This window comes from Chelonia mydas, chromosome 11 (genome assembly GCF_015237465.2).
Source record: "Chelonia mydas isolate rCheMyd1 chromosome 11, rCheMyd1.pri.v2, whole genome shotgun sequence".
In the NCBI taxonomy this organism is placed as follows: Eukaryota; Metazoa; Chordata; order Testudines; family Cheloniidae; genus Chelonia; species Chelonia mydas.
In genome coordinates, this window is record NC_051251.2 from 55,238,344 (window position 1) to 55,263,226 (window position 24,883).

Genomic DNA, 24,883 nt, shown 5'->3' on the forward strand with positions numbered 1-24,883 from the left:
GCACCCTAACTCCCTCTCAGACCCCGCACCCCAGCCGTATCCTAAACTACAGCCCTGAGCCCCCTCCTACACCCAAACTCCCTCCCAGACCCTGCACCCCATCCGTACCCCAACCCCCAGCCGAGCCCCCTCCTGTACCTAAACTCCCTCCAAGAGCCCACACCCCTACCCGCACCCCAACCCCCTGCCCCAGTTCGAACCGTCCCCACATTCTGCACCTTAACTCCCTCCCAGAGCCCACACCCCTGCCCCAACCGCTGCCCCAGGTCAGAACCCTCTCCTGCACCATAACTCCCTCACAGACCCTGCACCCCCACCTGCACCCTAACCCACTGCCCCATCCGTGAGCACCCTCCTGCACTCCAAACCGCTTGGCCCCAGTCTGGAGCCCCCTCCTGCACCCCATACTCCTCATCCCCAGCCCCACCACAGAGCCTGCACCTCCAGTCGGAACCCTCACTGCTTCCTGCACCCCAACCCCCTGCTCTATCCCAGAGCCTGCTCCCGCACCCTGAAACCCTCATTTTTGGCCCCACCCCGGAGCCTAGGGGAAGCCCCAAACATTCACAACCCTCACGTGGTTGTGTGTCGCCCACAACTGATTTTTTCTGTGGGTCAATGGCCTCTGATAGAAAAAAGGCTCCTCACCCCTGATCTAGACCATCTCTGACAGGTGTTTGTCTAACCTGCTCTTAAAAATCTCCAATGGCAGAGAGTCTACCACCTCCCTAATTTATTATGCCCTGACAGTTAAGTATTTCCTAATGTCCAGCCTAAATCGCCCTGTCTGCAATTTAAGCCCATTGCTTCTTATCCTATATTCAGAGGTTAAAGAGAACAATTTTTCTCCCTCCTCCTTGTAACAATCTTTTATGCACTTGAAAACTGTTATCATATCCCCCCCCGCAGTCTTCTCCAGACTGAACAAACCCAATTTTTTCAATCTTCCCTCATAAGTCATGTTTTCTAGATCTTTAATCATTTTTGTTGCTCTTCTCTGGATTTTCTCCAGTTTGTCCATATCTTTCCTGAAATGTGGCACCCAGAACTGGACACAATACTCGAGGTGAGGCCTAATCAGCGCAGAGTAGAACAGAAGAATTACTTATCGTGTCTTACTTACAACACTCCTGCTAGTGCATCCCAGAATGATGTTCTATTTTTTTGCAACAGTGTTTCACCATTGACTCATATTTAAGCTTGTGATCCACTATGACCCCCAGATCCCTTTCCACAGTACTCCTTCCTAGGGATGGGCACCGTAACAGGGTCACCATCTAGTCCCAAAACCTGGTAATACTCTGACTGGGATAGTATTTCAGTAGAATAATGTAAAATCTACTACATAAATTATAGAGCATGGTGTGCTTGAAATTAGTAAGATACCTTTAGAATCTATTATATGAATTTTCCAGTATACACCCGTTTATTTCTGCATGTGCTAATTCCAATTACTAATTTCCAGCATACACCTGCTAATCTCTGCATGCCAGAACACAATGGCATCCTCCACCCAGCATGACCTTGCATGCAGCAGGAAATTAGCCCTGTCTTCCTGAGGCAGTTTGTCCTTAAAGTAGTCCAGAAAATTATGTTTGGAGAGAAGGGCCTGATAATTTGAGATCCCTTTTGGCTATGCCTATGAGGCTTAGGAGAACATAAATCCTTAAGGCTTGAACATGAAGGCTCACCAGACAAACGGGATTGGGATGAGGTCTCTCAGAGATTCTAAAAGCAGATTTGCTTTTGTGTTTGTGAGTGTACCCTCTGCTCCTCTTCTCTCTGGATTCAGACACGGAATTGGGGGGATGCGCACTTTGGATGATGTATGTGGGAGGCGGGTGACCTGGATCCCTGATCTGGATCTGACTGAGGTCTCATTGAAGGTGTTTTTGAAGCTGGAGCTCTTGCACTTGCCATGTTCAGCTGGGGAAGGAGCAACAGATACTGCACTTGGCAGGGATATGCACTGCCCAGGACAGTAAATGCAGTCACTGATTGAAAAGAAGCAGGGCCAAGAAATACATTTTTGAAGCACAGAATCCTGGACATTATCCAAGCCCCACACTGACCAGGAGTGTTCCGCAGGGTGGGGATTCTAACACTAGCCAAGTATAACCATCTAGCAGAACACTAACAACAAACTAGGAATAAAATAACTTTGAATATATTTATAGGATAAAGAGAAACGAGAAGTTCTGGACAGTGGAGGATTCTGACTCAGATCATGTGGCAATAAGAAAGAACTAGACAGGGTCAGTCCACCCCACCCCTTATACTCTTGGTGCAGAGCAAGAGGACAGCTGGGGTGCAGGCATGGACCAACGAACACTATTTGCAAGAATTCTCCAGTCTCAGGCATATACACAGTGGAACACACCTATGGACCAGCACTTGAAAAGTAACACATTTTCTTACAGGTACTTAGAATTTTATTCATGTATAAAAGAACATATGATGCACATATCTTACCTGCTGGTCCCATTGCACAAATAATTTGAACATCCACAAGTTTAATCATGGAGCAGTCTTTAAGGTCATACCAATTCCAGTGATCTAACCACTGGCGAAGTAACTCAACTGGAGGCTGAGCACCATAGACTTCTCGTGCTGGCATATTTACATCATCTACAAATACAACCTGAAAATGAAAATATGAAGGAAATTTGCTTTTCTAAATTTATTTTTAATATGCTTTCTAAACCTGTGGATACTCTGAGATCCACATGGATCTTGAAGGATCCATCAGAAGCCGGGGCAAAGAAGATTCTGGCCTGGACCTTGCTGCCAGATCCCTACAAACTCTGGACATCAGAGCTCCTGCAGGAGTTATGCTGGAAGCAATTCACCTGAACATGGATGACTCTAGAATATGCCTTTGAGGGTGAAGTTACACAGTGTGGAGGGGGAAACAATTCTGGGTACCGTGGATTCAGTTTGCAATTATTTGCACTGGTTACTCCTGTGGATATGGGACAGGGAAAACAGCCAAGATATGTATCATTCACCTGCTGCCCTTATCCACCCCTCTCCCCCGCCACCCCTTCAAGAAGCTGGAACATTGTGAGAAAGTCTCAAGATAGGTGGAAGAAAAAGTATCCTCTCCCTCAATTCGGTTCTGAGGACATCAACTCCCTTACATTTACATAAATAGAATAGGGAGAAAGAAAGTCTAAATTAGGAGAATTAGAACTCTGTCACTCTAGAATTACACTATGTTAATTATTCCTGCTTAATTTTACTTCTGGTTACAGTTGAGAAATAATGCATTTAAATATTTATTTTGGTTAAAAAAAAATAGATTTCAGTTACCATTCGCTTCCCAAGAGGAGGACCATAAACTCCCTTCCTCCTTTTATCCAGCTTTGACATGATAATATTCTGAGTCTGAGCGGCTGTAGTTTGTGCTGAGAAATTAATGAGGAGTGGTTTGTAGACTTCTTTATTCAAGTTATTTAAAAGAAAATGCTGAAAGGATGGTGAAGAGAAAAACATTAAACCACATGTGTACATAGATTTTCCAGTATTTCAGCAAAAGGCACAAGACTAACATTTATTGTCAAACATCCACAGGGGACAGTTTCCACATCAACTTTGCAAGTCAATGCTTAAAAATGATTGAATGATAAATAATCCCTGATCATTAACATTCAGATCTCTAATTTTTTATTCCAGAGATAAAGCAACATTCTCAGGATAATTCGAAGTGTTAGGACCCAATTTGTTAAAAGGAAAAAAACAACACCTAGAACTCATCATATATATTTCACATTTTCTCAGACTGTCTATATACTTACAATATATCATACAAATCCAGTACATGAATCTCTCTTTCCAAACACAACATCTCATAATTCTCAAAACAATCACAGCTCCTCCCACAAACTTTGTATCACTGTCACCATCCCTTCAAGGAAAACTCACAAAGCTTCTTCTCAAGAACCAGTGTGAATTGGTCTTTAAAAGTCTGAACCTACTCCTATTTAAGTCAATGAGAGTTTTGACATTGACTTCAGCTGGAGCAGGACTTAACAGATTACTACTGTTAATGTAAAAGACATTCCCTCTTCTTAAGGGTGGAACTGAGCTGGGTGCAAGAGACCAAGAAAGGGAATGAACTGATTTCAATTACAACACAGAATACAAAGTTTACAGTGCTCACTTTATACTATTTTTATTACAAATATTTGCACTGTAAAATGATAAACAAAAAAATAGTATTTTTCAACTGCAAATTTGACAAAATGCAAAGAAGGTACCAATGTGAAATTTCTAAAGATAGCTACAGTACTCAACCCGAGGTTTAAGAATCTGAAGTGCCTTCCAAAATCTGAGAGGGATGATGTGTAGAGCATGCTTTCAGAAGTCTGAAAAGAGCAACACTCTGATGCGGAAACTACAGGACCCAAACCACCTTCTGCTGGTGGCATCTGACTCAGATGATGAAAATGAACATGTGTCGGTCCGCACTGCTTTGGATCGTTATTGAGCAGAACCCATCAACAGCATGGATGCCTGTCCTCTGGAATGGTGGTTGAAGCATGAAGGGACATATAAATCTTTAGTGCATCTGGGACGTAAATATCTTGCGACACCGGCTACAACAGTGCCATGCAAACGTCCGTTCTCACTTTCAGGTGACATTATAAAGAAGAAGCGGGCAGCATTATCTGCTGCAAATGTGAACAAACTTGTTTGTCTGAGCGATTGGCTGAACAAGAAGTAGGACTGACTGGAATTGTAGGCTCTGAAGTTTTACATTGCTTTATTTTTGAATGCAGCTTTTTTGTACATAATTGTACATTTGTAAGTTCAACTTTCATGATAAAGAGATTACATTACAGTACAGAACTGAAAAATACTATTTCTTGTTTATTTACAGTGAAAATATTTGTAATAAAAAATATAAAATGAGCACTGTCCACTTTGTATTCTGTGTTGCAATTGAAATCAATATATTTGAAAATGTAGAAAACATCCAAAAATATTTAAATAAATGATATTCTATTATCATTTAACAGTGTGATTGAGTGATTAATTTTTTTTTAATCGCTTGACAGCCCTAATATATATAAGAAACAGGAATTGTGTTTGTGAGGACTATAATTACTGAAAAAAATGCATAAATATATGAGAAACTATGTCATCTTATTCTAAAACAATCTGTACTCATGCTGAAGGGAATTTGTCAAGAAATATATTACAAATTAGAATCTCTGTAACTACTGTCCTAGACCATCTTAATTTCCAATTTTAAAATATATTATTATTAGAATGAAAATGCATGAAAACTAGAAAGCAGACTTTACCTTTCTATATTGAATAAGAATTTTGAGGGTTGCCTAAATCAGACACATTCCTTCAGTTACAGGAAAGCCGAATTTACTTACAGAATAACAGACTTTGTTTTGGGCCAAATCATGCTTTGTCAAAGAAAAAGGCTGGGAAGCTTCATGAGTTTTCCCCTTCATAGTTTCCTCCAAAATTATGCTGCAAGGGAGATGCTCTGATATGAAACAGGCAGGTAGTGGGTGGCTTCCACAGAAAGTCATGACTCTAATGAAATAGTACTACTTCCATGCCTTCCCTGGTGGAATGACTCCTTCATTAGTCATGTTTACATTTATTCTTCACCTTCTTCTGCCTCACAAACCCATTCTAACATGGTCTGAGAATGCATCAGAGTATGTATCAAATAATAAGAGAACCTAGATTCCCTAACACCCAGTACTGTTCTTTGATCAGAATATTATCCTTTTGACAGGGCAAGCCTCATTTTATCCAGGGAAATCCCTGGGGAGGGGCTGTGTGAAACCATGGTGAAAAGTTATCCTTGGGTTCCACCCTCCCAAGCAGCCATGCTTCTGTCAAAACTGCAAAGCCACACGAACCAAAATTGTGCATGGGGGCCTTTTACAGAGTCAAAAGAAGAAAAGGGTAATGTTGTGTTTGCACAATCTCTTTCCTTTGACAAATGTGGTTCAAACAAGCGGATTTTTTTCCTCCTTTCATCACCTCCATGGGAATATAAAAGGATATAATCTGGCCCTCTGTAGTCAAATAATGTAAAAAACTATATTGCACACATTTGCAATGAGAAATATAAATGTTTTTGAAAGAGCCCAACCATTTTTTGGTTTTATACAGCTTCAAATGTCTGTTTTAATCTCTGCCAACAGCTATTAGATTTGTCAGATTATACCTTTTAGATCTAAATCATAATAAACTCAACAAAAAGATTATTTAATCCCTACCCTGGATAGAAAAATCTGAACTTTTATAAAGGCAAAGATAAAAGATAACAGAAAAAATAATTATTCAACTCAAGGAAACTACAGAGTATTGTGACTGAGCAGGTGATAATCTTCATGCAGGGTAACAACCATATTTACTTTTCTCTTTTGATCATTTCAAAATTCCCAAAGGAGGAGTGCATACCTATCAAGTCTGTGGATACAGAACTAAACACTATCTTTATCAGCTAGAAGCTTGTCATATACTGCATTAGAGAGAGAGATTCTATGATTTAACTTTTGTATTTCTGTAGTAGGTAGTAGCAGCATTACCTGCTCTACTTCAAAGTGTAGTCATCCCTGCCCACACAAGCCTCAGCTTCAGTTGGTAGCACACAACAAAGGCCTCAGGGTAATGAGTGAAGGCCAATGACAGACCCAGACGATAAGGGCTAAATTTCCCAACGATGGTGAAGGTGGATGGGATATGACTGTCAGTGCATGGATTGTACAAGGCAGAAAAGGAACTAGATCTTCCAAATTGTCATTCACACCTTCAGGAACCAATGGCATTTGGCAGAAGAATTCCTGAGAAGGGGGATGGTTACCCCTCTGAAAAAACCTTCTACGTTTCCCAATACCCAAGTAAACAAATGGGCAGCCAGTCATGACAGCACCAGGGTTAAAGGCCCTGTTATTGCCAGATCCAGAAGAAGGGGCATGTTTCACATGCATATAGTGGGCAAGACCCAAACCCCACTTGGCTTATTGCATGTCTCTGCATGAAACATGTTAACACTGATGGGTACTGAGTACAAGACAGCACTTGTCAAAGAATTCACTTGCTACAAGATCATAATTACTGGCATCATAGCTCACTTGCCATAAAGTGATCAAATTACTGTGGAAGCAGCAACCTTTCTCCACTCCAGTAGTCCAGATAGTAGTCAAGGTGTGGCAGTTATCAGTCGACCCCTAGCACAGATCTTAACCACATAGAACCCATCTTCTTATGGTTACTTTATGCTCAGCTTTAACCCTGCTGTCTGTTGCTGTGGCCAACAGAAGATGCATCACCTGTGGAAAAGGATGCATTCTACCACCAGCTGGCAGTAAAAATCCAGTCAAATTATACCACATGACACACTGTTAGTGCTCAGAGATTTCAATGGTGTAACTGGTTGTGGTTGAAAGGGGTGTGAAATCGTGATAGGTCACTTTGGTTTGGATCCCCCAAGTGACCACACCATTCAGTTTCTGACATTGTGTGCTGTCGAGAGTTTCTTTGTCATAGGCTCCTGGTTTAAGCACTTCAACAACCATTGCTGAACCTGAATTTCAATCAATGGACATACCATGAAAGAAACTGACCACATAGTGAAATTTCACCAGCAAACTCAGACAATTGACTCATTGCTTCTGAGCTCTCGTTGCGTTATCCAACCCCTCGCAAACCAGATATCCACAAAGTAATCTCCACCAGCTTTCCAAGCATCCTGTTGAAGCCATAAAATATACACAGGCCGTCAAAGACCACATAAGTAATCGCAATGTCCTCTTGGATGACATAGAGATTGCCTGGAGTTGATATGTAATGCTATATCATATGCCACCACTGAAGCAATCAGCTTCAGAGGGTTGTGCAGAAACCTTGACTTTCTGAAGAGCCCTTTGATATATTAGGGGGAAAAAATCAGAACACCCAAGCAGGGAGATGTCCAAGAATGTAAGTGATTGAACGGCATTTTTCAGGCCATATCAAAATGTGACTGTGAAGTCTACATTAAATTCCTTGACCAATAAAGCAGAGGACATCCCAAAGCACAATATTCTGCATCCTGTCTACAGGGCTATCTCATGTGTGGTTGATAGCCACAAACAGCCTTCTAATATTCTCAAGATGAAACCAAATGGCTCTTCCTGCTCATCAATGGACGAAGTCCTGGGAAGATGGAAAACACATTGTGAAAGTGTGTAGAACCATGCACCTGCTGATGACTGCCCAGAGCAATGTGATCTGGTAAACTGTATGGCTGAAGACCTAGGGACCAAAACAGAGCCTCCATCACTCAAGGCAATATGAAAGGCCTTCCAAAAGTTATGGAATGGATGTGCTGCTGGAACTGATGGTATTCCACATGAGCTGTTCAAAGGTTCCTTGGAATCAGTGCACACTGGCCTGAATCAAATGTTTTTAAAAGTATGGGCACCAGACATTGTACCAGCAAATGGAAACATGGTATCATAATACAAGGGTTAGAGATATGACATCAAGTTTGGCAACGACAGGCCAATTTCACTGCTACTGGTCCCCAGAAAGGTTTTCATTACTGTTCTGCTTGGCAGGACATCACTTAACAGATACCACTATCCACAGCAATCAGGTTTCATTCCTGGGTGGTCGACAGTGGATATTGTCCTTACCCTCCAGTTTCTGGTTGAGCTGCATTGAGAATTGAATTGCCTGCTTCACATGCCATATATAGACATTGAAGCAACTTTTTATTCTGCTGACGGGTCAGCGCTTTCACTGTCACTGAAAGGATTTGGTGTCCCAAATGTTCTGCTAAAGCTGGTGCACTATCTTCCCACTGGTTTCAGAGTAGCAGCCGTGTTAGTCTGTATCCGCAAAAAGAAAAGGAGGACTTGTGGCACCTTAGAGACTAACCAATTTATTTGAGCATAAGCTTTCATGAGCTACAGCTCACTTCATCAGATGCATTCAGTGGAAAATACAGTGGGGAGATTTATATGAACAGAGAAGATGAAACAATGGGTGTTACCATACACACTGTAACGAGATTGATCACTTAAGGTGAGCTATTACGAGCAGGAGAGCGGGGGAGAAAAAACCTTTTGTAGTGATAATCAAGGTGGGCCATTTCCAGCAGTTAACAAGAACATCTGAGGAACAGTGCGTGTGTGTGTGGGGGGAAATAGATTTACTTTGTGTAATGACCCATCCACTCCCAGTCTTTATTCAAGCCTAAGTTAATTGTATCCAGTTTGCAAATTAATTCCAATTCAGCAGTCTCTCGTTGGAGTCTGTTTCTGAAGTTTTTTTGTTGAAGAATTGCAACTTTTAGATCTGTAATCAAGTGACCAAAGAGATTGAAGTGTTCTCCGACTGGTTTTTGAATGTTATAATTCTTGACGTATGATTTGTGTCCATTTATTCTTTTATGTAGAGACTGTCCAGTTTGGCCAATATACATGACAGAGGGGCAATGCTGGCACATGATGGCATATATTACATTGATAGATGTGCAGGTGAATGAGCCTCTGATAGTGTGGTTGATGTGATTAGGCCCTATGATGGTGTCCCCTGAATAGATATGTGGACGCAGTTGGCAACGGGCTTTGTTGCAAGGATAGGTTCCTGGGTTAGTGGTTCTGTTGTGTGGTGTGTGGTTGCTGGTGAGTATTTGCTTCAGGTTGGGGGGCTGTTAGTAAGCAAGGACTGGCCTGTCTCCCAAGATCTGTGAGAGTGATGGGTCGTCCTTCAGGATAGGTTGTAGATCCTTGATGATGCGTTGGAGAGGTTTTAGTTGGGGGCTGAAGGTGATGGCTAGTGGCATTCTGTTATTTTCTTTGTTGGGCCTGTCCTGTAGTAGGTAACTTCTGAGTACTCTTCTGGCTCTGTCAATCTGTTTCTTCACTTCAGCAGGTGGGTATTGTAGTTGTAAGCATGCTTGATAGAGATCTTGTAGGTGTTTGGCTCTGTCTGAGGGGTTGGAGCAAATGCGGTTGTATCGTAGAACTTGGCTGTAGACAATGGATCGTGTGGTGTGGTCTGGGTGAAAGCTGGAGGCATGTAGGTAGGAATAGCGGTCAGTAGGTTTCCAGTATAAGGTGGTGTTTATGTGACCATCGCTTATTAGCACCGTAGTGTCCAGGAAGTGGATCTCTTGTGTGGACTGGTCCAGGCTGAGGTTGATGGTGGGATGGAAATTGTGGAAATCATGGTGGAATTCGTCAAGGGCTTCTTTTCCATGGGTCCAGATGATGAAGATGTCATCAATGTAGCGCAAGCAGAGCACGGGCATTAAGGGACAGAGCTGATGAAGCGTTGTTCTAAGTCAGCCATAAAAATGTTGGCATACTGTGGGGCCATGTGGGTACCTTGATGCAGAAGGGATTAAGCACCATGGAGAGTGTTGAGGCATCTGTCTACCTCAGCTGCAAGAATTGTTCAAATGACTGCAGCAAATCAGATGTCCTATGACAATTAAGTATCACCACTTCCTCCATGAAGTCCATGTCTCTCCTCTGGATGCAAAAATGCACTGAGACAAAGTTCAGGATCTATCAGACCTGTGTACTGCCTGTACTGCCATTTGGGTCAGAAACCTGGACCCTCTTAGAGGCAGATTTGGAGAGGCTAGAAGCATTCCATATGCACTGTCAGCACTAAATCCTGAGCATAAAGGGTTCAACTTTGTCTGAAATGCCATAATCTTGCAGAGACATGGCCTTCCTCCAATAGCTCAATACATTCAAAAGTGGTGCTCTTTGGCCATGTTGCCAGGATAGACAAAAACACCCCAGCACAATGTGCTCTCAAACTCTCATTGACAAGTGAAGGGGTGCACACCTTTACCCTACCTAGTATCGCCCTGGGGCTGCCCCAGAGATTTGCAGGACTGAGCCAGATCTCGGAACTTCACTCCGCAATGCCTGGTATGGTGCCATCAACTGTGATCACTCTGACTGGCACAATGGTCCTCAGTAGACTATGCACATTTGATGATGATGATGAATTTCTGTAGAAAATATTGCTATGTACATTTCAAGAACACAGTGGTGTATCCAGTTTTTTCCACTCTTAGCCTATGTCTACACGACTGCGATAAGTCGACCTACGCTACGCAACCCCAGCTACGAGAATAATGTAGCTGGAGTCGACGCACTTTAGGTCGAGTTATTGCAGGGTCTACACCCCAGGGGGTCAATGCAAGAAACTCTCCCGTCAACTTACCTTACTCTTCTCGTCAGAGGTAGAGTACAGGGATCGACTGGAGAGCGATCTGCTGTCAATTTGGCGGGTCTTCACTAGACCTGCTAAATCGATCGCCAGTGGATCAATCTCAGAGCGTCAACCGCAGCTGTAGTGTAGATATAGCCACAGTCTTCCTTCCTTTTCACAAAAGGTCTTCAGTAAAGTTATTACAGAACAAAACTAGGCCATTAATGTTGAGGCAGGATCTTTTATCATTTAGTGAATTTTATCATGCTGAGGGGGGAGGGAAGGAAGAGGAGGAAAGACATAAAATTTAAAGACCATAAAACGAAGACTTCCTAAACAGTTTCATTCCCTCATAAAACTAATAACCCATGAATATTTTTTAATCACAGACTAAATACCACTGTAATTAATACCACAAGTATTCATTTTGTTCTTAAATATCAAAACAGATACTCACATTACAAGTAGAGGTTGTCAGCCTGGAAGGACATAAAGGACTTTGAGGATATCTCTAAGAGACTGGTAGGGGGAATGGGCATTGGAGCTTATTGACTCTTCCAAATACAAGTATTACGCTCACATCTCTGGCACATTATGTCAACACCAGTATACAGAGGGGCCAGATTGTGCCCCCAAGCCTTCAGGATATAACTTTAGGGGCATGTTAGGCTAAGATGCATAGTAGCTTCAATGTAGTGCTCTCCCAAGTGTAAGTTTGCAGTTCTGTGCAGAATTAAGAAAACTTTCCTTCTCCCTCTTCTCCCATGTAAGACATCAACATAGCACAAGGAAGGAGTTTATCCAGATCTACAATAGGTTAATTCCTGAACAACAAAACTGCCATAGAAAACTAATAGACCATTGCCGCCTTAGACTTAAATATTGACACACCATCTCCCCCTCTCAAATCTCAAATTTAAAGGCTGTGTGTAGGGGGTTCTGCAGTGATCAGGAGGTGCCAAGTCTCCCGCTCCAGACCACGCAGCACAAGCAGAGCCACTCGGAGGCTGCTCCTGCAGCAGCCTCTGTGATGGCTGATTTCCCCTCCCTTTTCCTGATAGGGAGATTTAGTTGGTGAATCCATACAGCTGTGGATTCGACAGACACGCTGCCACCTCTCCCTGGTCCCATCCCTGCTCCATCCCATATGCTGGTACATACAGAGCCCTGTGAAGCATGCAGCACTGGAAGTCCCTTTAAGCAGACTGCATCCTGCCCCACTGCCTAGAGCAACAATACTCCATTGTACTAGTTCCATTGTCTATCATGCTTTACATGTCTGCAAAAAGAGTGGTGGAGGCAGGATTTGCCCCATAATTCTTGTCAATTCTGTATGATGAATTAGAGTTGATCCAACCATTTCATCATGCAAATTAGGATCCTTTTAAAACAGTACCCAAAGACTATTCTTTTGATAATCAAATGACAAAATTAAGATGAAAAAGGTACTACTCAGTGACTGAAGATAAAAAAAAACTATTGTATCCCAAAATAATGAGTCAATAATTTCAAAATGCTAACAAAATCTGCCTTCCATTACACAGCCTGACATCTCTTTAGACAGATGAAATAACATTTATAGATATATAAAAAAAAAACTAGCTTGCTTTCTCATTCAGGTACAGAAAGTTGTATGCTTTTGACAAGACCAAGCTTCCTTTTGATTATAATTCATAAGCTTTGGAAAACATACCCTACCCTATACCATCACTTACTTTAAATCAATGTGTTTCTATTATTTATGTTTCTAATTTCATGTGTTAGGCACTTATGTACTCAAAACTAAAAGCCCCTGCCTTATTCAGTGCACAGGATGGATGGTGCCTATGTAATGAGTCGCTATTACATGTTTTATCTTCATTTCAGTGTGCTGAGCGATTTCTTATTTATTATACATTATTCTAACCCTGCTCTGAAGACAGTTATTAATTTCCTCATGGGCTTTTCTTTGGCATTTATCACTATATACCTGAGTACTTCACAACATTAATTATTTTATCTTCACAACACCCCTGTGAGATGAGGGGGCGGTAGTATCCCATTTTACAGATGGGGAATTGAGGCACAGAGAGACTGAGGCCTTGTCCACACTACGAAATTACTCCGATTTTACAGAAGTCGATTTTTTGGAAAAGATTATATACAGTCGAGTGCATGCATCCACACTAAGCACATTAATTCAGCGGTGTGCGTCCACAGTACCGTGGCAAGCGTCGACATTCTGAGAGGTGCACTGTGGGTAGCTATCCCACAGTTCCCGCAGTCCCCACTGCCCATTGGAATTCTGGGCTGAGCTCCCAGTGCCTGATGGGGCCAAAAATTTGTCATGGGTGGTTATGGGTAAATGTTGTCAGTCAACCCTCCCTCCGTGAAAGCAACGGGAGACAATCATTTTGCACCCTTTTCCCTGGATTGCCCAAGCAGACGCCAAAGCACGGCAAGCATGGAGCCTGTTCAGCTCACCGCAGCAGTTATGACCATTGTAAACACCTCCCACATTATCATGCAGTTTATGCAGAACCAGAACCTGAAAAACCAGGTGAGGAGGCGACGGCAGCGCGGTGACGAGAGTGATGAGGACATGGACACAGATTTCTCTAAAACCGCAGTCCCCGGCAATTTGGAGATCATGGTGTTAATGGGGCATGCTCATGCCATGGAATGCCGATTCTGGGCCCGGGAAAAAGCACAAACTGGTGGGACCGCATAGTGTTGCAGGTTTGGGATGATTCCCAGTGGCTCCGAAACTTTCACATGTGTAAGGGCACTTTCATGGAACTTTGTGACTTGCTTTCCCCTGCCATGAAGCGCAAGAATACCAAGATCAGAGCAGCCCTCACAGTTGAGAAGCGAGTGGCAATAGCCGTGTGGAAGCTTGCAACGCCAGACAGCTACCGGTCAGTCGGGAATCAATTTGGAGTGGGCAAATCTACTGTGGGGGCTGCTATGATGCAAGTAGCCAATGCAATCATTGAGCTGCTGCTATCAAAGGTAGTGACTCTGGGAAATGTGCAGGTCATAGTAGATGGCTTTGCTGCAATGGGATTCCCTAACTGTGGTGGGGCTATAGACGGAACACATATCCCTATTTTGGGAACAGACCACCAGGACAGCCAGTACGTAAACCGCAAGGGGTACTTTTCAGTGGTGCTATAAGCACTGGTGGATCGCAAGGGACGTTTCACCAACATCAACATGGGATGGCCGGGAAAGGTTCATGGCGCTCGCGTCTTCAAGAACTCTGGTCTGTTTAAACGGCTGCGGGAAGGGATTTACTTCCCAGACCAGAAAATAACTGTTGGGGACATGCAAATGCCTATAGTTATCCTTGGGGACCCAGCCTACCCCTTAATGCCATGGCTCATGAAGCCATACACAGGCACTCTGGACAGTAGTAAGGAGCTGTTCAACTATAGGCTGAACAAGTGCAGAATGGTGGTAGAGGGTGCATTTGGATGTTTAAAGGGTCACTGGAGCGGTTTACGGACTCACTCAGACCTCAGCGAAACCAATATTCCCATTGTTATTGCTGCTTGCTGTGTGCTCCACAATCTCTGTGAGAGTAAGGGGGAGACATTTATGGCGAGGTGGGAGGTTGAGGCAAATCGCCTGGCCGCTGAATACACACAGCCAGACACCAGGGCGATTAGAAGAGCACAGCAGGAAGCGCTGCACATCAGAGAAGCTTTTAAAACCAGTTTCATGACTGGCCAGAGTACTGTGTGACACTTTTGTTTGTTTCTCCTTGACAAAAACCCGCCCCCTTGGTTGACTCTAATTCCCTGTAAGCCACCCGCCCTCCCCTCTTTTGATCACAGCTTGTTTGCAAAGGAAATAAAGTCACTATCATTTAAAAAACATGTATTCTTTATTAATTGATTATAAAAATAGGGAAATAACTCACAAGGTAGCCTGGGTGGGGTGTGGGAGGAGGGTAGGAGGGAAGGAAAAGGCCACTTCAAAACTTTTTGAATGAGAGCCTTCTGTTGCTTGGGCTGTCCACTGGGGTGGAGTGGTTGGGTGCCCGGAGCCTCCCCCCGCCCATGTTCTTGGGCGTTTGGGTGAGGAGGCTGTGGAACTTGGGGAGGAGGGAGGGTGGTTAAACAGGGACTGCAGCGGCAGTCTATGATCCTGCTGCCGTTCCTGAACCTTCACCAGCTGCCAGAGCATGTCCGTTTGATCCTGCAGTAGCCCCAGCATTGCATCCTGCCTCCACCTCTCATCTCGATCGTCCCTCCTGTCCTCACGTTCACTGGCCACTTTCCTGTACTGTGCTACTGTGTCCCTCCACACATTCTGCTGAGCTCTGTCAGTGCCAGACGACTGCATGAGCTCAGAGAACATTTCATCACGCGTGTGGTTTTTTTTGCCGCCTTATCTGAGATAGCCTTTGGGATGAAACATTTGCAGCTGCTGGAAGAAGAAAAGGGAGTGAAGTATTTAAAAAGATACATTTTACAGAACAATGGCTATACTCTTTCACGGTGAACAACACTATTCACATTACATTGCACATGTGATTTTGGTACAAGGTCGCATTTTGCATCTTATATTGAGTGTCTGCGGCTTTGGTGTTAGAGATCACATAAGCAGGGCCGGGCAACAGAATTCGGCTTGTGGTGGCCATGGTAAGCCATAGTCTTTCAGCTTCTGCAACCTTCATAACAGCAGCGCCCTCCTTTCCCATACCAAGCAAAGCCCGATGAGTTGGCCATTTAGTGCTGTGGTTTTCATGTTAACGTGCAGCAGCAGAAACCAAACTAACCCCGCCCCATCCAATTCTCTGGGATGATCGCTTTATCCCTCCCCCCACCACATGGCTGGTATCAGGGAAGATCCCTGCTAGCCAAACATGAACAGCTCAGCCCCAATGCACCCCCCCCCACAGCTTGGCTAACTGCGTGGAGGATTTCTTTTCAGCCACAGGCAAACAGCCCAGTAGGAACGGCCACCTCTGAATGTCCCCGTAATTAAATTCCAGTATTTCAACCAGGTTACCACGAACGATATCACTTTCCTGAGGATAACACAGAGAGATAAAGAATGGATGTTGTTTGATTGCCAGCAAACACCGGGACCATACGCTGCCAGGCTTTGTCAGGCAATGATACCAGATTACTTGCTACTAGCATGGCGTGGTAAAGCGTCCTACCACGGAGGACAGAATAAGGCTGCTCTGCCCAGAAACCTTCTGCAAAGGCTTTTAGAGTACCTCCAGGAGAGCTTCATGGAGATGTCCCTGGAGGATTTCTGCCCCATCCCCAGACACGTTAACATTGTTTTGCAGTAGCTGTACTGGCCACAAATGAATCCCAAGTACTCAGGGCAAATTAATCATTAAAAAAAACTTGCTTTTAAAACATGTATTAGATTTAAAAAGGTACACTTACCAGAGGTCCCTTCTCCGGCTTGGTTGGGTTGGAAGGGTATTTCAGTCAGGATGATAAAAAGATCCTGGCTGTCAGGGAGAACGGTATGCTGTGTGCTCTCCTCAAGCTCCTCCTCCTCCTCCTCCTCATCTTCCCCGTCCGCAAAATCGTCAGGCATGGTGGAGAGTACCCCATCATCGGAGTCCACGGACAGGGGTGGGATAATGGTGGCGGCCTCCTCTAGAATTGCATGCAGCTCAGCGTAGAAGCGGCATGTCTGGGACTCTGTCCCAGAGCATCCGTTTGATTCTTTGGTTTTCTGGTACGCTTCTCTGAGCTCCTTAAGTTTCACGCGGCACTGTGTTGCATCCCTGCTGCAGCCTCTGTCCATCATGGCCTTGGAGATTTTTTGAAATGTTTTGGCATTTCGTCTTTTGGAACGTAGTTCTGATAGCACAGATTAGTCTCCCCATACAGTGATTAGATCCAGTACCTCCCATTCGGTCCATGCTGGAGCTCTTTTTCAATTCTGGGACTGCATGGTCACCTGTGCTGATAAGCTCGCCTGGCCAAACAGGAAATGAGATTCAAAAGTTCCCAGGGCTTCTCCTGTCTACCTGGCCAGTGCATCCGAGTTCAGAGTGCTGTCCAGAGTGGTCACAATGGTGCACTGTGGGATAGCTCCCGGAGGCCAATACCATCGAATTGCGTCCACGCTAACCCTAATTCGAAACGGCGATGTCGATTTCAGCACTAATCCCCTTGTCGGGGAGGAGTACAGAAATCGATTTCAAGAGCCCTTTATGTAGACAAAAATGACTTCGTTGTGTGGATGGGTGCACGGTTAATTCAATTTCACGCTGCTAAATTCGACAAACTCGTAGTGTAGACCAGGCCTCAGGTCCAAAACATCCACTAATTTTGGGTGCCCAATTTTGAGGCCCTGATTTTCAGAGTCCTTAGCATTATATAGCTCTTTATATGTTCAAAGCTCAGCTCCTATTGACTTCAGTAGCAGCTGTAGCACTCAGCACTTCTGAAAGTCAGACCCCAGGGTCTCAAGTCAGGCAATGAGAAAATGAGAAATACTAGTTGGTTAGTGACCACTGGTGAAAAGTTTGGTTTAAGTGACTTGCGTAGCATTACACAGGAACTCTTTGGCAGAGACAGGGATAGAATCCAACTCTCCAGGGCAGTGCTCAACTGCATTAACCAGGAGACCATCGTTTCTTTTCTTGCAATCCCCTGCCTCATTCATGACATGTTCCAACTTCGGCAACAAATGAGGCAGGGATCCTACAGATAATCTCCTTCACTACACATCTGTGATTCATCCCTGAACAGGTCCATCCTGTGTACTGAGTGAGGCTGGAGTTCTGTGGGAAAAATAATAATACAGATCATGTAACCGAAGACTGTATTGTAAGGCATACACAACATGGGACATTTTCAAACTTTTGAGTGCTCGCCACCTCATTAAGAGTGAGTGAGAGTGTCTGTCTGTCTTGAAGTCCCAGTCTATGCCATGTAATTCTAGTAAGTATTCCAGAGCTGCTGGAACTCCTGCCTTCTATACTTATATCAGAAAGAAAGTCTGGTTCAGATGCTGTAGTATACTTGCTGAATAGAAAGATGTTTTAAAAAATAAAAAGTCAGTGGAGCTGGACGAAAATTCCTTGTTCGCAGACATTTCCCTTTCAAAAGGCAGGTTATCAAGTTTAAAAATTCTGAACATGAATGAAGTCCTTGGCTGAGAAGATCTTATCTAACAAATAATAATAGAAATTGTGCTGATATTTCCACTAGATCCAAAACTATGGTCATCTTGGCATCCTTACAGTGACCATTACTATTTTGGTTAGTTTCTTCTTCATTTTCTGATTTGGAAAGACATATATCATGAGTTTGGGGCACTTATGTAACAATACATGTATTTCTTTTGCTTCCAAATTCTCTCTCTCTTGAAATGTAGAGTTGTTTTCCCTTGTAGTGAGCAGATCCAGCCAAGAGACTTCCAACTGTTTGATATTTGAAGGAACCTGCCTGGACGGTTTGCTTTCTCTTTGCGTAGCCAGTCCACTTTTCCATTGTGGACTCCTGTAAAGAGTTCTTTGGGAATCTAGATTTACTTTGCATGATTTCACCTATTACTTCTTTGTTTCAGTGACTGGATCCTTTCTCCTTCCTGTTTATGTTGGTACGCAACTGCTGAAGTGGTATCTTATTAGACAATGTCGTTTCCTCCTTCTGAACTTTCCACAAATGCTAGAAGTATATTTTTTTTGTTGCCTTTAGGTCAAACAAATGTGTTTCTTCTCTTCTTGTTTTCAGCAGTTTTCCTTATTGATTAGGTAGGCTCCAATATACTTATATCTATTGTGAACACTCTGCATTTCCTTTTTGTCAAAATTCCTCCAGCCAAGGCTCCTTGCTGTTGTGTCCACCATCTCAGAAATTCTAGGACTGGTGTGCATACTTGTTTCTGTTTATTAACTGTAGTGAAGGACTTCATAAGTATTTGCATCTATTTCTATGTCGTCTTTCACAAGATGTAATCACAATGCAGAATAGACAAATGTAATATTGAACAGAGGAAGTTCCGTTTCTCCAAATCTGACTTTGAAGTTCAAGCCTTTCTCATGGGAAAAAAGGACTCGTCTTTGAAGAGTGTTTATTGTACTCTCCCATATAAGTAAACCCATGAGCTGGAAATAGGAGAATATTTCAAGTTTGTGATGTATCTGTGTTACTGAACCTTAGTTAAGGGTCTGCAGTTGCATCCCTAAATTCCTGAGGTATTCGAATGGATAAAGGTGGGTGCCGTCAGCCCTCAACTTGGCTATTATCACCACCAATATTTGTATGAACACCCTCAATGTAGACGAAAGAACAGAATAATTTGGTACTGGTAGTGTTTGTTACTGTGTAAAAATCACAAAAATAAGTTATGACATCTTTGTTGGGAACATGGGGAAAAGGACGGCTTTGCTATGTTTTAATTAACTCCTTTGGGGTTTGGACGTTTAAAAGACAGAATTTATGTGTCTGTTTATTATCTGCTGCCACTCCTACCCTAATTTTGTCAAATAATATTTAATTTCTGAGGATTCCTATGTGAGTTGTTGCTAACTTGTAAAGTGGATTCCCCTCATCTCCAGTAACCACTATTTTATCCTATATGATCGATTGGAGGCTACTGAGATACAATACTGCAGCCCCAGAGTCTGCTTTCTGGTTAGGGAGGTGGAGTTTGTCTCCTAGGCTCCATGCAAGCTCGATTACTGAGATTTTATACAAGATTAGACAACTGCATGCATACTGTGTTTCAGTTTACTACATTCCATCTTATTTCTGCTCTTCTAGCATCACATCAGAAATTTTCTGCAAGCATGTAATGTTTCAAAAACTTTTCCTTTATCAGGTTATAAAAGATTAAACAGACTTGTATTTTAAATTAATAAATCTAGCTGAATGTTCTTAATTACACATATACTTTTGTTTTTGTGATCTTTTAAAATAGCTATGAAATGTAGTGTCAAATATTACTGCGCCAATTTTAGTGTAGTGTGCGCAAAACACAAGAGATTACTTTTGAGTTAATTAACAATGTGGCTAAAGAGATCCTAAATATAGTAATCAAATATGAATTTGTCCAATGTAGCTATGTGGCACAGCTTGTTAAAATTGCTGCTGTTCCGCCTCCAGAATGCTCAAGTTCTAGTATTAATTTGTATTCCTGTAACATGATTTTCACAATATCATCATAGTCCATTAGATTGACTTTCACCCCAGGTAACTCCAGGACAGAATATACCTCCACATAATTCATAGATAGGACCAAGGGGCTGTATCATTGGCCATCTGTTGCTGCAATTATGGCCTATGGGATGGAACAGTAGCCACCAATTCAGAAGTTTGGGACTACTTAATCTGAATAACCATTCATCCAATAGCTCCTCTCCCAGCCCACTCTAATGGCCCCTTCGGTACTTATTCTGGGACCAGTGCAGAACTCCGCCTCTACAGAGCACGGGGGGGGGGGGGGAGTCCTCTCCTGGCTATTTTACCAATGCACCCTTACCACAAGAGGAGGGGTTTCAAGAGATTTAAGTGGGGTAGAGAACATTAAACAGAGCCTCCCAAAATGAGGGGAATTTTACCCTTTGAGAGCTCAATACATTGGCAGGATTGTCATTCTCTACCCAGCGAAAGTCCATCATAATAGATGCAGGTCAGGAATGAGAGAAATAAGCAAAATTTGTTTGGAAAAGCCTGTATTGTACAGGTCAGCGCTAGACAACACTATTAAACTTCCGTTTTCACCAGTAATAAAATTTCAGCAACCGTATTTCAGAGACTTTCATTGATTATTCATTTACACTTTCCTAATATTTTAACAATATGACAACATAAAAATTAAATTAAACAAAGCCCACTATATTCCTAAATTGTAATTTTAATTTTCCAATGTTGTTTATGAATAGTAAGTGAATTTATAAAAATTAGAATCAGCACTAATGAAAAAAGCCACTTTCCTGAATAACTCCAGTGAAGAGTTGGTCTAATCACAGATAGCATTAGCACAATGATTAATTGCATTAACAACACTTCAATTATGGTGGGGGGAGGGGACGAGAGAGAGAGAGAAATGTTTGTAGGTTAACAATAAATCTTCAGAGAATTTTAATAGAGGTTTGATTGAGATCATAAAGATACATGTCCTGGATAATGAATCTATAACTTCATGCAATGTAGTTGTAGCTATATTGGTCCCAGGATATTAGAGAGAGAAGATGGGTAAGGTAATATATTTTACTAGACCAACTTCTGTTGGTGAGAGAGGCAAGGTTGTCTCTCTCATCAACAAAAGTTGGTCCAATAAAAGATATTACCCCTCACCCATCTTGTCTCTCTCTAACTTCATGTAAACGGCTAACTGAATTTAACTCAAAGGAGCTTTGCTGGCGAAAAAGTAATCCTTTGATATTTTTGTTTAGTACTTGCACTCCTAAAGGTAAGCAACACTATAGTGAAAATAATTCTATTTTTATGTTTATCAAAAACAATTATAATAGAGTAATGTATTTTAGAGTAATGTAAAGCATTCTGATAATTTGTTTAAAACAAAATTCCTCTTTATACCAAACAAATTATGATGTATATTGCAGTAGATATTTTCCACAGTAAACAGTGACATACTCTTCAAAGTTGAATACACTATACCAGTTAAATTGTAAGACCTTATATTTTTTCTTGAAACCATGTTTATTCTCTATTTTGAGTTTAATTACAGAATCAACGTGTGTATCACTATTTTGCCTCTCAGTTACATAAAATTTTTGATAAACAAAGCCCTGATAGACAAAGATCTTGTTTTTACCACCTTGTATACTTCCAATAAACAGAAAACAGACTTATCAAGAAATCTGAGATATAATCAAGCACTATATAATAGACCATTTGCTAAAAGTAATCCATAGGATTATTTTGACAAGGAACAAAATCATTATAAACTGTTTTTGTCAGTCAAGCTCTCTTTGGCTCCCTCAAGTGAGCCCAAATGCCCCAAAAATCATGTCAGATGGAATTTGCTGTCTACTCTGCACACTCACTTTACTTAGTGAATTAGTAAAGTCTACACAGTTGCACCAATGATACACTGGAATTTTAAAGGATCTTGTGATCACAATAATCAAAGGAAAGTTATAATAGAATAATACAACAGAAGCAATAATATAAAGTTAAAGTTTTATCAGCATGTTCTGGTGATGCCAATAAATCATGACACCAGAGCTTAAGGCCTCAGTTCAGCAAAGTACTTAAGTATCTGCTTAACTTTAAAGTTGACAAGATTTAAGATTATGCATGTGCTTACATTCTTTGCTGCATAGGGATGATTTTCTGAATCAGGGCCTAAGTGGTGTTTTAGCAGAACCCCCAGGCTGAATTTCTTTGCTCAGAAATATTTTGCATAACATACAAGTATAATTCAACAAATTATATTTTTATATACTGGATTCACACCATATCATTATTATTTATCTCACTGCCATTAGGGGTGAACACCAAACTTTAAAAGCAGCAAAAGCCAAGCTGTGTATGAGGAGCAAAAGATTTTCCTTTTCCCCCTCACAGTTACACAGGATGAACACAGTACTGTTAATTGACCTTAATAAAAACTGGTGAACTTCTCTGATCTACATGTTTAATAAATAAAACTAATATTAGCCATAATTTCACATCTTAATATCCAGTAATTTGTTTCTTGGTTTGATTTTATCCACAATTTTGGCAGTTTAGTCTTCACCATATACATTTAACCATATAATTTCAAAAAACCCACTTACAATAATATAGATACTCTTTCCAGTTCCTGTTGGCCCCACAAATATGGAAGGTTTTTGATGCACTGTCAGCAACTCCATTAGCGCAGAGTATCGAATAGTATCCAGAGTTGGAACAATGATTTCATTAAACGTCATATCTCGAGATATGGGAGGAGCTGATTTGAGTGTTTCCACCCAGGGTTCCCATAATCCTGCTCCCTGTTTTAAATTATATGAATATTCAAACATTTAATAGTAAGCAATAAAACCAAAAAGCTCTGTATTAATATGGTGGATTGTATTATACATAAACACTTAAAGGATAATCACTACTAAAAGTTGTTATTTTCATGTTTGTTTCAGTATCAAAAATTGGACTACACTTAACCAATTTTGTGCTTTCAATTCAGAGTACTTAAAAATACAGAGAACCAGCTGTTGCTTATATGAGCAAAGACATAAAGATAAAGATTTTGTCCTAAAGAAAATAAACAGTTACTGGAACTTTTCAGGCCAATTTATCACTAGAAAAAATAAAATAATAAATTTCCTACCTGATAATTTTCTCTCTTTTAGAAGCTTCTCTCCTAATTCATCACTAATATGTAATACCTCTCTGTGGAACTCAGAGTGGAATGTGGCTGGAGTCTCCAGGACTAAGACCCACCCTTCATCTCAAGCCACCAGAAGACTTCGTTAAAGGTGCAGAAATACTCCAGTAACCAATTATTGTCATTATGACAACAATTTGTAATTATTGACTAGCCTTAAGGAAATTATTGTGTGTAAGTCTCCCTTTAGAGAAAGATTTCAATATGTTAACAAATTATATTCCTGACATTTACCAGACTACCAGAGTGAGATGAATAGAAAGAAGTTGCTAACAGAAAGAAAATTATCAGGTAAGAAATTTCTCATTCTGCTGCACAACTTCTCTCCTCATTCATCACTGAAGGAAAGTAGTAAGTAGTGAATCATACAAACAGACAAAAAAAGGATAAGCAGAGTTTTAATTATTATCAGAGTAGAATAATAGACAGAAATACGAATTATCCCCATAGAGAGCAAGATATTTGCAATTTAAGGAATTATTGGGGAAGCCACGGAATACCACCTTTCTATCAAGCGATGCCTCTGCAGAGAACGGCACCTACTTTGGTCCATACACTTTTCCGCACAGTACCACTGGGGAACTTGTAGAGGGAGCATTAACTCCTCCTTCAGCATTCCCAGATGCTTACCATGCCAACTGGTGCACGATTTTAACAGATTGTCTGCAAAAACTTTGAGGCCCTCAAGTTCTGGCATTTTGGACAGAATCAGTTGAACAGGGTACAACTGGCAAATGTATTCCATACACTTGGGATATATCTTCAGAACACCAGGAATAATTATTTATGCCACAACCTTCTTAAGGGGTAGTAAGGATTGCTACTCTTATGAGCTGGATGAAACCTTGATATGGCTTGAGCTAAAACCTCTTTAAACTGATGCATCCACCATTTAAATCAATGGTAAGAGACAGTTAAGGGGCCAAGCCTAAAACAAAGCCTAACAGAGTCTTCCCAGAAACTAGCACCAGCTAGGCAAAGGTTTCAGTTGGCTATTGAGACCAGGTGGTTATATGGTGGAGGTGGGGAGAGAATACACAGAAACTGAAAACAGACTGAAAGAGACACCTGAAGGAACAGCTGAAATATGTGGCTTATCCTGGAAGAAATCTGGGGAAAGGTTTTTTGGGTTACAGTGTAGGCTGAAAAGTGTGCTCTTGGTGTAGTGAGCAAAAGAAGCTATTTTCTGCTATTTGGTTCAGACACACAGAACTTTGTACATTCTTTGTAAACAAACAAAACTGCTTCAAAAATATCTATCGCCAATTTCTCTTCCAAAGTATGACTTGCTGCTCAAGTAGAAAAGCGTCAACAGTACAGATTGATGGGAGAACTATTTGTGGAAGGAAGAATTTACCTGGAATGGAATGGTTTCTGG

At 41.7% G+C, this 24,883-nt stretch overlaps 1 protein-coding gene across 1 annotated transcript in view; it reads right to left on the reverse strand.

The window, feature by feature from the left end:
• The window catches only part of DNAH7 (dynein axonemal heavy chain 7), a 287,995-nt gene that overhangs the window by 129,266 nt on the left and 133,846 nt on the right, over positions 1-24,883 (reverse strand). Inside the window, exons 35-37 of the mRNA XM_037913207.2 lie at positions 22,916-23,113; positions 3,313-3,468; positions 2,473-2,641 (exon numbers count right to left, since the gene is read on the reverse strand). Of these exons, the coding sequence (XP_037769135.1) occupies positions 2,473-2,641; positions 3,313-3,468; positions 22,916-23,113 (523 nt within the window). The remainder of the gene's footprint in view (positions 1-2,472; positions 2,642-3,312; positions 3,469-22,915; positions 23,114-24,883) is intronic.